Genomic DNA, 15,402 nt, shown 5'->3' with positions numbered 1-15,402 from the left:
TTTGTCTCTTGAAGGATATTTTTGTTCCAGTTGCTCAAAGCTGGTTCATAGATATGTTTTGATAGAATTGGAATAGGCACTACTTCACTTTTGGAGGTTGTCACTTTTCAACTGTCTTAAGTCTACTTTAAAATTATTTGTCTTGCAGTTTGCATATAACAGGTCCTGGGACTGTTTGTATTTTACTCTCTTGAATTAAAGGTAGTTCATTGTTAATACAGCAACTAGTAATAAGGGGATCCAGAATGTTAGGAGCAGACTTTTAAAAATGCTGTCCCAAGGATTGCAGGTTGATAATCAGTACATGGTTATCTTAGCAGAATTAAACCCTCTTCAGAGTCTAGATCTGTGTCATATAAACCTTGAAGAATGCTTTTCATCAAAATGACGCACAATTAGATCTTCCATGGAACTGTTGAAGATCAGGGATGGCCTTTAGAGTTTTAATCTTGAAGAAAGAAGTTGAGTTTTCTTGTTTTTGTTGTGTGTGTGACTAATTGCTCTTTTGCGTAGGTAAACAATATCATATATTGCTGAAAGTGAAAGCAGACTTTCATATAAAACAGTGGTGCTGCTGATTACTGTTAGTAGAACATGAATTTTAAGTGTTTCCAGGTATGATGGTGACTTCTAAACCCTTCAAGATCTCTCTTCCGATCTTTGTCATGTTCAGAAGCATTTGTGAAATGATCAGTCAGGGTTAGAAATGTGCTTATAGGAGATCAACATTCTTCTCTTAATGAAGCCAGATGACCCTCATGGGTATCTTGGTGCCAGGATCATATCTTGACTTCTTAAAACCCACCTCAAGTTGGTGTACACATCCTAAATCTTAGAGCTAGAAGAGAACTTGAGGTCATCTTATCTAACTACCTGCCTTCAAACAGTATTTTATCAAACCCTTATTTTATGGATTAGGGTCTGAAACCCAAAGAAGTTAAATAGAATGACCAGCAATACACCAGCAGTTCTGGAGGAGAACCCAGGGATCTTGCTTCTTAGTGCAAAGACTATTCCTTACACCCTTAGAATCCTTTAAAATAGTGTTTACCCTAGAAATTAAAAAATCTGAAGTATAGGAGGTTGTATAATTCTTTTCGTTTTCTCTCTCCTCCCCCTATTCCTTATTCCTTTTATTTTAAAACTATTCTAGGACTTGATATGATACATCTCTAGTTTTCTCATTTTAAGTAAAGTCTTTAATATGTAGATCACATCAAGCTTTTGTTTTCATGCTAGAAATCTAGTTATAGTTATCTACTTGATATAAAAAATCAAAGGCAAGTAACTCTTATGGAGGCCTTCTTTTCTGTGTTAATTTTTATATCTCTATTACCTTACTGCAGTCAAAATGCTACCTATATCTTACACGAATCAAGAGGAAATGATTTAATGGAATAGAGGACCTGTCATCTCACCTGCCTCTCCCACTTTTTCTCCTTCTAATTAACCTACTTCAAAAGGTCTAAAGTATTCCTTCAAATATTTAACTACATTTACTATGTATTCAGAGAAAGTATAAGCCAGTCAGACCATTAGAAAGGGCAGTTCTACTTTAGAGTGACTGCATTCTGAAAGGTGATGCTGGAATTTCCTGTATAAAGATAGTGAGCAGGAAGGAACTGAACAGAAGGTAAGACTGGTATTTAGGCAACCTTGGAGCTTTTTAATAATTTTTTAATGTTTCAAAGACAACATTTTGGAAACATTCTAAATTTTCAGAATACCAGATTCCATTACTTAATGGAACAAACACCAAAGTACAAAACTATCAGAGCCAAGTGTAAATTACTTCTGAATTATGTGTACTGTTGGTACTTTTAGGATGTTATTAAAATCATTTGTGTTCTAAAAGATTTTTCCTCTGAAAGAGATAGGTACTCATGAGTTAGATTATCCAAAATGGTGTCTATTACTTCATTTTGGTACTATCCTATAAGAAGGATGTTTTGATTTAGCTTCTCAACAGTTTAGGTTACAAATTAACATACATTTTTTTTTTCTTTAAGAAAAGGTTAGCTTTTTATCTTGCAGGCTTTTCACCCTGGTTTTGATAATGGTCTTCATTCCTTAAAATAAGTATCCCTAAACACCAAAGGGAAGGAAATAATTATTGACAGTTTTTAGAGACCATTTTTCATTTTTAAAAATGCTATCAGAGTATTGAGAATAGCTAGTTTTCTTAGATGCTGTTTAGAAGATAGAGATGGAGAAGAATATTATTCCAAGCATACATTAATGTCACCACATTTAGTTTCTTTAAATGCCTTTGTTTAAACTTGCGATGTTTGATTTAAAAATACTTTGAAACTGCTGGATGACATATAAATAACATTTCTTAATCATTACATATTCTCAAAAATTCCCCAAATTAGCCAACTACATTAGAGTGATTTTTGATAAGAACATCTGAGGCCAGGCGCATTGGCTCATTCCTGTAATCCTAGCACTTTGGGAGGCCGAGATGGTGTATCGCTTGAGCTTAAGAGTTCGAGACCAACCTGGGCAACATGGCGAAACCCCATCTCCACAAAATATTAAAAAATTAGACATAGTGGCTTGTACCTGTAATCCCAGCTACTTGGGAGGCTGAGGCAGCCCAGCAACTTGAGCTCAGGAGGTGAAGGCTGCAGTGTGAGGTTGCGCCCCTGCACTCCAGGAGCCTGGACAACAGAGGGAGACCCTGTCCTTCCCCCCCGCCAAAAAAAAAAAAAAGAACATCTGTAGTGAGAAGCCATATGTGCTATAAAATTTGGTATTTTATCCTACATGATTTTTCTGTCATTGAAAAATAGTGTTTTGCAGTAGGATCTTCAATGACTACTTATTAAATGTATAGAAGATAATATAGCTAAGAAAGAAAACTACCATTTTTGGCAGGGAGAAGTGGAATTTAATAGAGATCATTGATTTTCATGTTAATAGTATATACTTATGAATTATACCAAGAAGTGACCTATTTAGAGATACTTGGTTCAAATACTCAGGATTAATATGTAGATAAGTTCTTTATAATGTGAGATATTTTTAGTCTTGGTTTTTTGTTTTGTTTTCAGTTTTTATTTATTGATTTGGGAATGGGGGCTGGGGACATCAAAGCCATATAGTTTAGAAAATTTCACATTACTGAAATAAACTGTATCCACAATAGTAAGCATTTCTTCTTTTCTTGCTGTAATTTCATGCTCCACCTACAATATGGCTTTTACTATTTTTTTTTCTTTTTTTTTGCCCAAGGAATAAATTGTCCTGACAGTCTTTAATTTTAGGTTTGGATTAGTTAAATGTAAGGATTGTTAATTTGATTTAGTAACGTGAGACACAATGTTTATCCCTCATTATCTACAGTAGATGGATAGCTTTTTCTCCTTGTCTCTAAGAATAGTATTTCTTAATGTGTGGCCCACGATTAGCATTAGGCATTTTTGCTTGACCACTTGTTAAACATGATTTTTTTCTAGGTAGTGTTTGCCATTTGAATGTCTTTGTGGAAACAGACTCCTTAGTAGCTTAGCTATAATTTTCTAAGTTACATCTTTACCTGCCTTGTTTTTTTAATTCTCCTAATCTTACTAATACCTTAGCATTAGTTTTGCTTCCATTATCAGTGCTTCCAACTTCTTGTTTTATGTGCTTTAAAATGATTATATATGGGCTGAGCATGGTGGCTCACTCCTGTAATCCCAGCACTTTGGGAGGCTAAGGTGGGTGGATCACTTGAGGCCAGGAGTTCCAGACTAGCCTAGCCAACATGGGGAAACCCTGTCTCTACAAAGGATACAAAAAACATTAGCCAGGCATGGTGGTGCATGCCTGTAGTCCCAGCTACTTGGGAGGCTGAGGCAGGAGAATCGCCTGAACCCAGGAGGCAGAGGTTGCGGTGAGCCAATATCGTGCCACTGCACTCCAGCCTGGGCGACAGAGTGAGACTCCCTCTCAAAAAAAAAAAAAAGAAAAAACCATTATATATGGATATCTGGTGCCTATTTTGTTACTTATATGTAATTACTTAAATGGTGTGGAATTTTGAAACTCTTTAAATTGAATCTTGATAGTTTTGTAAGCTAGTGGATAAATACCTCTATAAGATGATCTTAGAAATACATTTGCATTTATTGTGCTTGTGTTTTTAAGATCACCTTATAAAGGTGTACTTATCCACCAATTTATAAAACTATCAAGACAATACCCAATTAAATTAAGAGTTTGAAAATAATGTATTTTTTGGGAGGTTGAGGCAGGTGGATCACCTGAGGTCAGGAGTTCAAGACAAGCCTGGCCAACATTGTGAAACCCCGTCTCTACTAAAAATACAAAAAATTAGCCGGGCATGGGGGCGGGTGCCTGTAATCCCAGCTACTCGGGAGGCTGAGGCAGGAGAATCACTTGAACCCAGGAGGCAGAGGTTGTGGTGAGCCGAGATCGCACCACTACACTCCAGCCTGGGCAATAAGAGCGAAACTTCGTCTCAAAAGAAAAAAAAAAGAATAAAGAAAATAACATATTTTACTTGCAGTGTATAGTGTATGTATACACTGTATGTATATGTGTTATAGATTATACATAGTAATGTTTGTAGTATATAGTAAAGCATTTCTAATGTTTCTGCCAGAAAAGGTAAATTCCTTGCATTCTTCTGTCTTATTGTTGTCTGCTTAATTTCTCTCACTGCTTGCCAGCGTTGAATTATGATTACTAATGGATGACACTGTTGATGGGATTGTGATTTTCTGCTGTCGATTATTAAAGTCATCTTTCTGTTTCATGCTGTAATCCTAAAAGAAGGCATGTGATTGTGTTTTTCGCTCCACAGCATCTTTTGCTTTCCTGTTAGTGCATTTTCCTTTATTCTGGTTCTTTAGTTTTAAATTTTATTGTACACCTGTCAGTAGTGCTAATTTTAATTAGATCATCTAATATGATAAAGTTATTTTATGGACAAAGAAACTATTTTAAATGCTTTGTCTTATAAGGTAGTTGTTTCACTCAGTAAAGTATAAACTTTGGAATGTTAAGCTCAAACAAGTGGCTAATATCTAAGGAAGTTTCAGCTTTTGAGACAATTGAAAATTTTTTAAAAAGATCAGTCTGTAAGTGAGGCAAAGGAATTTGAGCATCATCACTACCCATTTTGTATTCACTTGCACTTTTCCTAGATGTCCTTTGCTTTCTTCGTTAGGTGTGGAGGGCGCAGCTTTCCAGAGCCGACTTCCTCATGACCGGATGACTTCTCAAGAAGCAGCCTGTTTTCCAGATATTATCAGTGGACCACAACAGACCCAGAAGGTTTTTCTGTTCATTAGAAACCGCACAGTAAGTTTCCATTTCAGCTTTTTCACCTAGATTATAAAAAGTACATATGGCTTTGGTAGAGAATATGGGAAAAATAAAAAGAGAAGAAAGAATTCTAAAATTATCTGTAATACTATTACTCAGAGATAACCTTTGTTAATAGTTATTTTTCATTTGGGCATTTAAAAAATGTATATATAATTTTTGTTTTCATAAAATTGAGATCCTTCTTGGATACATTCTTTTGGATCCCTTTTATACTTCACAACCCCATAAATACACATTAAGAATATTTATTTAGGCCGGGCGTGGTGGCTCACACCTGTAATCCCAGCATTAGGGAGGCCGAGGCAGGCGGATCACCTGAGGTCAAGGGTTCGAGACTACCCTGGCCAACATGGTGAAACACTGTCTCTACTAAAAATACAAAAATTATCTGGGCATGGTGGCGGGCACATGTAGTCCCAGCTACTCTGGAGGCTGAGGCAGGAGAATCGCTTGAACCCAGGAGGTGGAGGTTGCAGTGAGCTGAGATCGTGCCACTGCACTTCATCCAGCCTGGGCAACAGAGTAGGGTCCGTCTCAAAAAAAAAAAAAAAAAAAAAAAAAAACAAACCCCTTTAAGCATTAAAAAATAATAATAATAATCACTTTGTCCTTTCCTCTCAAGATAAGAGAAATCTTTACCCTGTTCTGCTTATCTTGTTCAACCTCTTCCTCTGGCTGAATGATTTAACTTCAGTGTCTGCATAATTATTTTGTCCGACAGTTGGGTTATAATTTGACTGCTGGACATTTGTTGCCGATTTTGCTTTATTATAATTAACTCTGGACAGTCTTATGCATTCTTGACTCTACCTATTATTTCCTTATGATAGAATTCTAGAAGGAAAACTACCTTGTCAAAGGGTTATGAACACTTTTAAACATTTTGGACATATTGCCAGATTGCTTCCCAGAAAGGCTGAACCAGTCAACCCCTCCCCTCCCCCCATTGCCCTGCCCATTTTTATTAAAACAGTGATAATCTGTGCTCCTATAATTGGCCAAAACCATCTCAGTTCTTTTTCATTTCTCGGATTACTGAGACTGACTGCTTTTCACATTAGTCATTTGAATTTCTTCTGTAAATTTTTCTTTCATATCTTTTATTCATCAGGAATTCTTATTTAGCCATAGAGTAAGTAGATGAGGGAAAGGTGCTATTCAGAACGTATTCATGTTACTCTAGGGTGATACAACGCAGAAGACGTTTACCTTGTGATTCAGCTAAGTTGAATATGAATATAGCTCAGAGATGTCGTTGATATGTCTGCTTTTTAGCCACCACCAGCTTCTTTATTTTGGCTATTAGATTGCAAAACCACTGCTTAATTTCGATTGTTAAAGCAATTGATAGGTTATCCTGGGTTTTTGTAAAACAAAAGAACAGTGAAGAAAAGATGGTGAGTTTTTTAAAAAGTGAACAGAAAATTCTTAGTGTGAGGCTGATTTGTCTTATAATTGAATCAGTTTCTGCGTATAGCATATCAACATTTGCTCTAAGTGGATTTTTTATTTAGACAAAATTGTCAATTTTTTGTTTGTTTGTTTGTTTTATCTGAAGAGAGTTTTCACTTTTTACTTAGATTTGAGCGATGGATTTACAGGGATCTCTCTCTTCTCTGATTCACCAAAAGTCCAGATTTGGGGAAGGGTTTCCCGATGTTAGATTTGTGGTCTCTGGCTGTGAAACAGAATGTAAATCAACCTCTACTGCAAGAATTTTATCAGTTCTCTAGTCTTAAACTATAATACTTTAAAACTGCAACTTTAGAATTATTGAACTAGACTGTGACCTAAGTGTTATTTTGTAGGAGGAGGAGGAGGAAGACTTGTGTTGGGAGTGAGGAACTTGGGCCCAGTGTGTACTTGAGGAAATCCATTTACCTTACAGTGGCCACAGAGTAGAGCATCTGTGTGGATTTGGTCATAATCCTTTAGTAATTTGGTTTATTTACATATAGCCAAATTAATTTCTTCTTGGTTGAAAGTTGTCTTATGGAGCAGTCTTTATTAATTTTTAGCTAAGACTTAAATATAGTAATGTTTAGTTTGTCTTGCATTTTACAAATATATACTCACTTTGAAGAAAATTCATTTTAGAGCCCATTGATTGTACCATAATGTTTTTTTATGTCTCATCTGTTTTTTCAGCAGTATTTGAAATAATTGACTGCTCCTTTCTTCTGAAACACAGTACTTACTTGGATTCGATAACTCAGTATCTGGTTTTTCTCCTGCCTCCGTGGGTGTCTTCTCTGATTGCTTTGTGAGATGATTCTTAACAGTTGGCCATTATGTGGACTCTTTGGGAGTTCCTTCTCCTCTCACCCTATTTTTTCCTCTAGGAACCCTTTTCAATGCATTTGACTTCAGTTATTACCCATAAGCAGATGACTCCAGACCTTCTCTCTCTTCTGAGCTCCAGACTCTATATCCATCTGTTTTATATCTCTTCTTGTTATCTTGGAGCTAAACTCATTATCTTACTTCTTCTTTCAGTGATTCCATTCAGTGTCTGGCATACCAACTCGCTTAGTTGTACCAAAATGGAGACGTTGTCCTTGACGCCTTTCTCCCCAACCTCAACATATCTAGTTGATCATTAGATTTTTGTGGATTTTATCCACCTAGTATCTCTGGAGTCATATAACCCAGGTTTGAATGCTAGTTGCTCCCTGCTAGCTCTATGGACTTGACAAGTTACTAGGTGGTTTTCTCTTTCAGGCTAAATAACCCCAGCTTCTTCGGTAATTTACTTATTTGATATGGTTTTGTGTTCATCAGTTTCTTTGTCAGGAGTATAACGTCACTGTTTTAATTAAAGGAAAGCCCATGTTTGGGGCCTTAAAGTTAAAAGGATGATTTTATTTATTTTTATGTTTTGAGACAAGCTCTTGCTCTGTGGCCCAGGCTGTAGTACAGTAGTACAATCATGGCTCACTGCAGCCTCGACGTCCCGGGCTCAAGCAGTCCTTCTGCCTTAGCCTCCTAAGTAGCTGGGACTACAGGCATGCGTTACCATACCCAGGCAGTTTTTATATTTTTAATTGAGATGGGGTCTCACCATATTGCCTAAGCTGGTCTCAGACTCTTGGGCTCAACTGATCCTTCCGCCTCAGCCTCCCAAACTGCTGGGATTATAGGTTTGAGCCACTGCAGCCAGCTAAAAGATGATTTTAAAGATAGTCAAATGACATATGTCTATTTGTATGTAATACAATTTATGTCATTTAAATGCAGCTGCAGTTGTGGTTGGATAATCCAAAGATTCAGCTGACATTTGAGGCTACTCTCCAACAATTAGAAGCACCTTATAACAGTAAGTAGTGTGTTCAATAGGACTAATTTTGTACTGGATTGTGAAAATTGATATGTTCTTCTAGGAGCCTCATGGTTCCTTGATGATTAATTTTTTCATTCATATTTCCATGTTATTTCACCTTGTGCTGTGCAAAAATAAGTCTTATAGAAAACCTGGTTTCTGTGTTTTTATTCATCTTCTGGTCTTTAAATTATGTTAACAGATGAGTTCAAGAGATTGCTAAGTACTCTTCCTAGACCTATTGTCCAGCTTTGATCCATGGAATACTTTGGCGCTTCATGGCTCACTAGCTGGTTTTCTTATTTTCCACTTGGCACCAACAATGTCTTGTGATGTTTTTGCCAAAGTAAATGAGTGTTATAACTACTTTGTGAAGGTTTGGTTTTATTGTCATTCCATTTGTGGTGGAATGAAATTCTTAAAAATTTTAAATTAGACAGACACAGTGATATGCACCTATAGTCCCAGCTACTCAGGAGGCTAAGGTGGGAGGATTTCTTGAGCCCATGGTGAGATCCCTATCTCTCAAAAAAATTAAAAATTAAATCAATACAATTCCAAATTATGTGTTATACATTTCGGCCTACTTCACAGACTAATAGTTCTAAGAATCACATTGATTGAATGAGTGAGTAATTGACAGTGTCTCCCTCTGTTGCCCAGACTGGAGTGCAGTGGCGTGTTCACAGCTCACCACAGCCTTGATCTGCCAGGCACCATCATGCATGGCTAATTTTCTGTTCTTTGTAGAGACAGGGTCTCTACAGTGATTTATTTATTTTTTGAGATCTGATCTAGCCTGGGCTAGAGTGTACAGGTACAGTCATAGCTCCCTGTAGCTAGGAACTCCTGGGCTCAGGTGATCCTCCTTCCTCAGCCCCCTGAGTAGCTAGGACTATGGGCATGCACCATCATAGATGGCTAATTTTTTGTTTTTTTTTTTTAGAGACGGGGTCTTGCTATGTTGCCCAGGTTGGTCTTGAACTCCTGGCCTCAAGTGATCCTATCACTTCAGTCTCCCAAAGCCACTAAGATTATGTGCATGAGCCACCGCGCCCAGCCTTAGAATTACTTTTTTAAAGGAGTCACATGACCTGAAGCTTAATGGAAAAGATCACGATGGAGAAATGGAAGAGTTAGAAGAATATTGTTTAAACTGCTGAAAATAAAACCATGTTTTTAATCCACTTATTCTGTAGGTGATACTGTGCTTGTCCACCGAGTTCACAGTTATTTAGAGCGTCATGGTCTTATCAACTTCGGCATCTATAAGAGGATAAAACCCCTACCAAGTAAGGACCTCCTACCTGGCTGATAAATTTTACATTTTTAAGTTATGGTTTCAGGATTGTATTTTATATCTATGATGACATTAGGATTTTATTTTGATTCATAAGACTATATTTAAAAATATTTCCAAGTTTATCTTCTTATAAGTCAAGTTAAATAAATAAATAAAAAATAAAGTCTCTTAATAAATGTGCATTTCCCTTAATTTCTAGTTTGATAGCTACTTAGTAAAAGATACTGGATTTCCAATTAAAAAAAAAAGAATAAAACAGTACAATTTGTTAAAAATGAGAGGAGTTCATTTTGAGGTTTTTCTCTCATTGACCCATTCTTTATGTTGTCAATAGTTGCTTTTTTAATGCTTTAATCATTTTTTCAAAAGGAGGTACTAACTTAAGACTACAAGGGTAGAGGTTAAGGGAAATAGCTTATATGCAGAATGTGTCCTAATGTAATTATGAAGTAAATGAAGCAGATTATTAACAAGTTAACTAAGAATCACAGATATTGAAATACATGCCTGAGGTAATGAGAAAATAAATCTTAAGATAGTGGATTTGATTTATAAATGGTCGACACTGAATTTGAATTCGTAAGTTTCAGGTGTTTGTTAATTTGTTTTCAGGTAGTTTCCATATTTTGAAAATAACTCTGAATTTTTTACTTTGTAAGATATTATAATATGTTAAGAACCTAGAAGTTTTCATGAAATAAGACTGTAAGTACAAACTTTTATACCTACAACAAAATTTTTTTCCATTTTTTGCTTTTAGCTAAAAAGACAGGAAAGGTAATTATTATAGGCTCTGGGGTCTCAGGCTTGGCAGCAGCTCGACAGTTACAAAGTTTTGGAATGGATGTCACACTTTTGGAAGCCAGGGTAAGAATTTCATTTTGAGTTTAGAGGCTTGACCTATTGGAAATATGGTAAGCAAATTATCTGTTGCAAATTAAGGAATTATACAACTTGAACTAAGCCAAATTGATTTGTATAATAAATCAATTTTGGATAGTGTTATTTATATTTTTAAAAAGCTTTTTTTTTATGAATGCTTTGAAAAGTACTCTGTGAGGAGGGTTTAAGAGTATTTGAGGAGCAATAAGGGATAATGGCACACAGTAGGAAAAAGAGCATCATATTAGGATGCTACTATTCAAGCTATTTTCATGAATAATTTTTGAAATCTAATGATCTTCTAATGGCTTTAAACTGCTAATTTTTTAAAAGAGTATGGGGAAATTGAAATTAAATATTTTCCTGGTATACTATTATTAAAAATTTTATGTATTTAGAAAACATCTTTGTGCACTTTGTACATTTTGTATTAAAAAATACAATAAGGAATAATAGGACCATTTTGATTCCTACCCATGAGGAGTTTATAATCTAGTGTATAGGTTTTTGTTTTGTTTGCATTTTTGTTTGTTTGTTTGGAGTTCCAGAGTACTCTTACATGATTTATAATCATTAAATTATCGCTACAACTCAGCCATACTTGAAAATCCCTGGTCAGCAGTGATAAACCTGGGCCTATTTAGGGATAAAAGGTATTGTGAACAGGCTATGTTCAGTATGGACTCTCTGCCCCTGGGCATAGGGCTGCACTGGAGAACCATTTGTCAGAAAAATTATCCATCAGATTTTTCCCAGCTAACTTTGGGGATCAGGGTGTAAGAGTCAGATTACAGTGGTAGAAAGTTGGTGTTTAAATAGTGTTGGGATTTGTGAACAAATATTTTCTATGTGGGTGGCCCTCATTCATCCTGTGCATTAAAAGGTATTATAGACAGCTGGATAGAGTGGTACCTGTGACTAAATATATCTTCCAACTGTCAGACTGCTTTATATCACATCATTTAATTCTGTGTCATTTAGTTATATGACTTTTAATTATATGTCATTTGTTGCCTGCTTCTCCTTCAAATAGTCTTCAAGTTAAACTTCATTTGTTCTTTGTGCCCATAGCACTGTTGATTGCATTCCATGTAAACTCTGTATCTTTATTTTTAAATTATGGAAGACAGAGCCATGGTATGGTACTATGCCAGGTTTGTGGTTAAAATAGAATTGATCATTTTGCCTACTTAATTTCTGAAACAGGATCGTGTGGGTGGACGAGTTGCCACATTTCGCAAAGGAAACTATGTAGCTGATCTTGGAGCCATGGTGGTAACAGGTCTTGGTAAGTAGCTGTTGGTTTGTGCTATAGTACATGGTCTGAGACCCATAAAATAAAAGAAATTTAAAGCCAGAGATGCAATTTTAAAGTGTATTGGTTTAGAATAGTCATCTTCTGTTAGTAAGAAGTATAGCAGTATGTGGAAAATGTAAATTGTACATATCTTTTGACCTGGAGTACCTTTTTCTAGTTCTAGGAAATTATCCTATGAAGATAAGTAGGTAATGTTGTGTTTGAAACTTTTTTTCTTTTTTTTTTTTGGTGAGACAGAGTCTTGCCCTGTCGCCCAGGCTAGAGTGCAGTGGCGTGATCTCCACTCACTGGAGTCTCCTCCCTCAGCCTCCCGAGTAGCTAAGACTACAGGCACGCACCACCACGCCCAGCTAATTTTTTGTATTTTAGTAGAGGCGAGGTTTCACCATGTTGGCCAAGATGGTCTCGATCTCCTGATCTCATGATTAATGTGGCATTGTTTTTGTTTATTTTGAGACATGGTCTCGCTCTTTTGCCCAGGCTGGATTGCAGTGGCATGATCTCAGTTCACTGCAACCTTTGCCTTCCATGCTTAAGCGATCCTCTCCCCTCAGCCTCCCTAATAGCTTGGAGTACAGCCATGTGCCCTCCATGCTTGGTTAATTTTTAATTCTTTGTAGAGATGAGGTCTCACTATATTGCCAGGCTGATCTGAATCCTGGGCTCAAGTGATCCTCCCAAAGTGCTGGGATTACAGCACTGGTCTCAAACTCCTGACCTCAGGTGATCCACCCGCCTCGGCCTCCCAAAGTGCTAGGATTACCAGCATGAGCCACCATGTGTGGCTTAAACTAGCTTTTGAACAAGCTTATAGGACAAGTACAAAGAATCCCACTAATTTATGTTTATAATTACAAATACATTTCATGGCTTTAGAAATCTAAAGAGATAGGTTAGTAGCTTTATGAGCCACAACGCCCGGCCTTGTTTGTTTTTAATAGAAACAGGGTCTTGCTCTGTTGCCCAGGCTGGTGTCGAACTCCTGGCCTCAAGAGATCCTTCTGTCTTAGCCTTCCAGAAGGTTGAGGTTGTGGGCATTAGCCAGCTTGCCCATCCCTGGCATTGTTTTTCATAGCAGAACATTAGAAACCACAGATTAGAATATTATACGATGAGAAATATACAGCCACTAAAAATCATGTAGCTCCGTATTAGCATAAAACGATGTCCACAATATATTGCTAAGTTGAAAAGATACTATAAAACAATACGTATTATGATCCTTTTTTGCGTGTGTCTGTAATTTTATACACTTAAAATCTAGAAGAATCTATAATGTTAATTAGTGGGATTATAGGTAATTTTTTTGCCTTCATGTTTATCTTACATATTTTTACTTGGGGTGCTTTTTTTTTGAGAAATAATTACATACTGTAAGCTTTTGAGCATTTTTTATTTTGAGTAAAAATATTTTTTACTTTGAGTTTTTTGTTCTCTCTTCATAGGTCTATTGAATTTAATTGCTTGAGTTTTTTTCTAGGAGGGAATCCTATGGCTGTGGTCAGCAAACAAGTAAATATGGAACTGGCCAAGATCAAGCAAAAATGCCCACTTTATGAAGCCAACGGACAAGCTGTAAGTCAAGGACAAACAGAACTTTCAACATTTCTTTGGTTCAGTTGAAAACAATTTTAGGAGAATGGTATGGATGAGCATATACATATACATATATAGAGGTGTATATATATAAACTGAGGGTAGAGATGATGTAATGTTATTCTGGTTGTTTCTTAACTCTTGAGCTATGTAGGAAAGGATTATTGTATATATATATACACATTTACCTGTCTGTTTAACATTTATCTTTAGATATTTAATGAAGGCTAGCTATCTTTTTATTTGGCCGTGGCCACTTACTCCAAGGGACTTGTGGAATGGAAACCTGATTCTTTGTTTTTTTTTTTTGTATTGTGCCTTCCATCACGTGCTTTAGCCCCATGTGTTCTTTATGACTTCAGTTCTGTGTTTATAGGCTAACATTTTTGATGGGCTAATAGCCAAATGATGATACTTACCCACATGCTTAGATAGGCTAAAGTATTTGTTGACCAGAGGCATAGGAGCTTCCTATACTTAGTATGACAATAGCATGAAAGTGATGAATGGTATGGGGAGTTGTACAGTTTAATGACTGTAAGATAGGCTTAGATTACATAAGTCAGTCCTAATTTTTTACAAGTGAGTGAAATTCAAAAGTTTGTATTTAGCAAAATTTTACTGACTGCCTTTATCAAGATGAGAGCCCACACTTCTCGGGATATAAGTACATATTATCTTTATATTTGGGGGAAAGGGTGATTTCCTATGTATATGGTGGGTTTAGCTATTGTTACTAAAAGTGGTAGGATCCCAACTTGTGAATTTTGTGTGATATGTCTCAAGGAACATCCTCACTTATTCCTATCTACCTTAAGGCTTTATGGGGTTCATATCAGAGAAGGACAGACTCTCAGGGAATGCTTTGGTTTCCATCCCCACCATCATGGTCCAAATTTCCCACCAGGGCTTGGGTGGGGTGAGTAACAGGAGGCTTCTTGCAGAATAAACTGAGCAGAATGAGAGAGAAAGGATGAAGTAGAGATGAACTCAACAATTGAGTAAACTTCTCTTACTCTACCAAGATCTGTAAAGGATATAGAGATGAATAAGGTAGTCCCTGCTGTAGTGGTACTTGTACAGAAATAATTCTTTTTTCCAAGCTTTTTATGAGGGAAATTTAAAAACAAGGACAGAAGTAGAAAGAGTACTATAGTGAACCTCTGTTTTCCCAATCTTGTTTTATCTGTCCCATTCCTGCACTTTTGAGTCCAGGGGAAGTCTGGAGTATTTTAAAGCAAATCACAAACATATCATCCATAAATATATTAATACCAGTAACATAAAGTGAAAGCCAAGGATTAGACAGAAGAAAAAATTGCTATGGAAGAACCAAGGTGGCAAGAGGGTGTATGAAGGTGTGAGGGAGAGGGCACTAAGAGATCTGGAGGGAAGGAGAGCATTTGTGAATGGCAAATCAGGATTTCAACATGTGTTTATGGAAGGGAAAAGCATTGCTGGCAGAGGAGGTTTAAGTCTTAAGTAGAGAAGTCTGTAAAGGAGGGTGGGATTATACCAGTGAGAGTAGGAAGATAGAAAGTTTAGGGTGGGGCCATGTTGTGGTGGATGTTACTTGCTAGGCTTGATTGTAGGTTGGAACTTGAGAGGTTTGAGAACAGGGGAAATGACACGATTAAGTCAGTG

General features: G+C 36.5%; 1 protein-coding gene across 4 annotated transcripts in view; it reads left to right on the top strand.

Annotated features, from left to right (window-relative positions):
• KDM1A (lysine demethylase 1A) overlaps window positions 1-15,402 on the top strand; it is a 64,679-nt gene that overhangs the window by 25,757 nt on the left and 23,520 nt on the right. For all 4 annotated transcript variants that reach the window (XM_055262072.2, XM_055262069.2, XM_055262071.2 and 1 more), the window contains 6 exons: window positions 5,180-5,313; window positions 8,578-8,656; window positions 9,859-9,951; window positions 10,723-10,829; window positions 12,051-12,132; window positions 13,643-13,737. In XM_055262072.2, the coding sequence (XP_055118047.1) occupies window positions 5,180-5,313; window positions 8,578-8,656; window positions 9,859-9,951; window positions 10,723-10,829; window positions 12,051-12,132; window positions 13,643-13,737 (590 nt within the window). The remainder of the gene's footprint in view (window positions 1-5,179; window positions 5,314-8,577; window positions 8,657-9,858; window positions 9,952-10,722; window positions 10,830-12,050; window positions 12,133-13,642; window positions 13,738-15,402) is intronic.

This window comes from Symphalangus syndactylus, chromosome 22 (assembly GCF_028878055.3).
Source record: "Symphalangus syndactylus isolate Jambi chromosome 22, NHGRI_mSymSyn1-v2.1_pri, whole genome shotgun sequence".
NCBI lineage: Eukaryota > Metazoa > Chordata > Mammalia > Primates > Hylobatidae > Symphalangus > Symphalangus syndactylus.
This window is presented reverse-complemented; position numbering and strand designations above follow the sequence as displayed.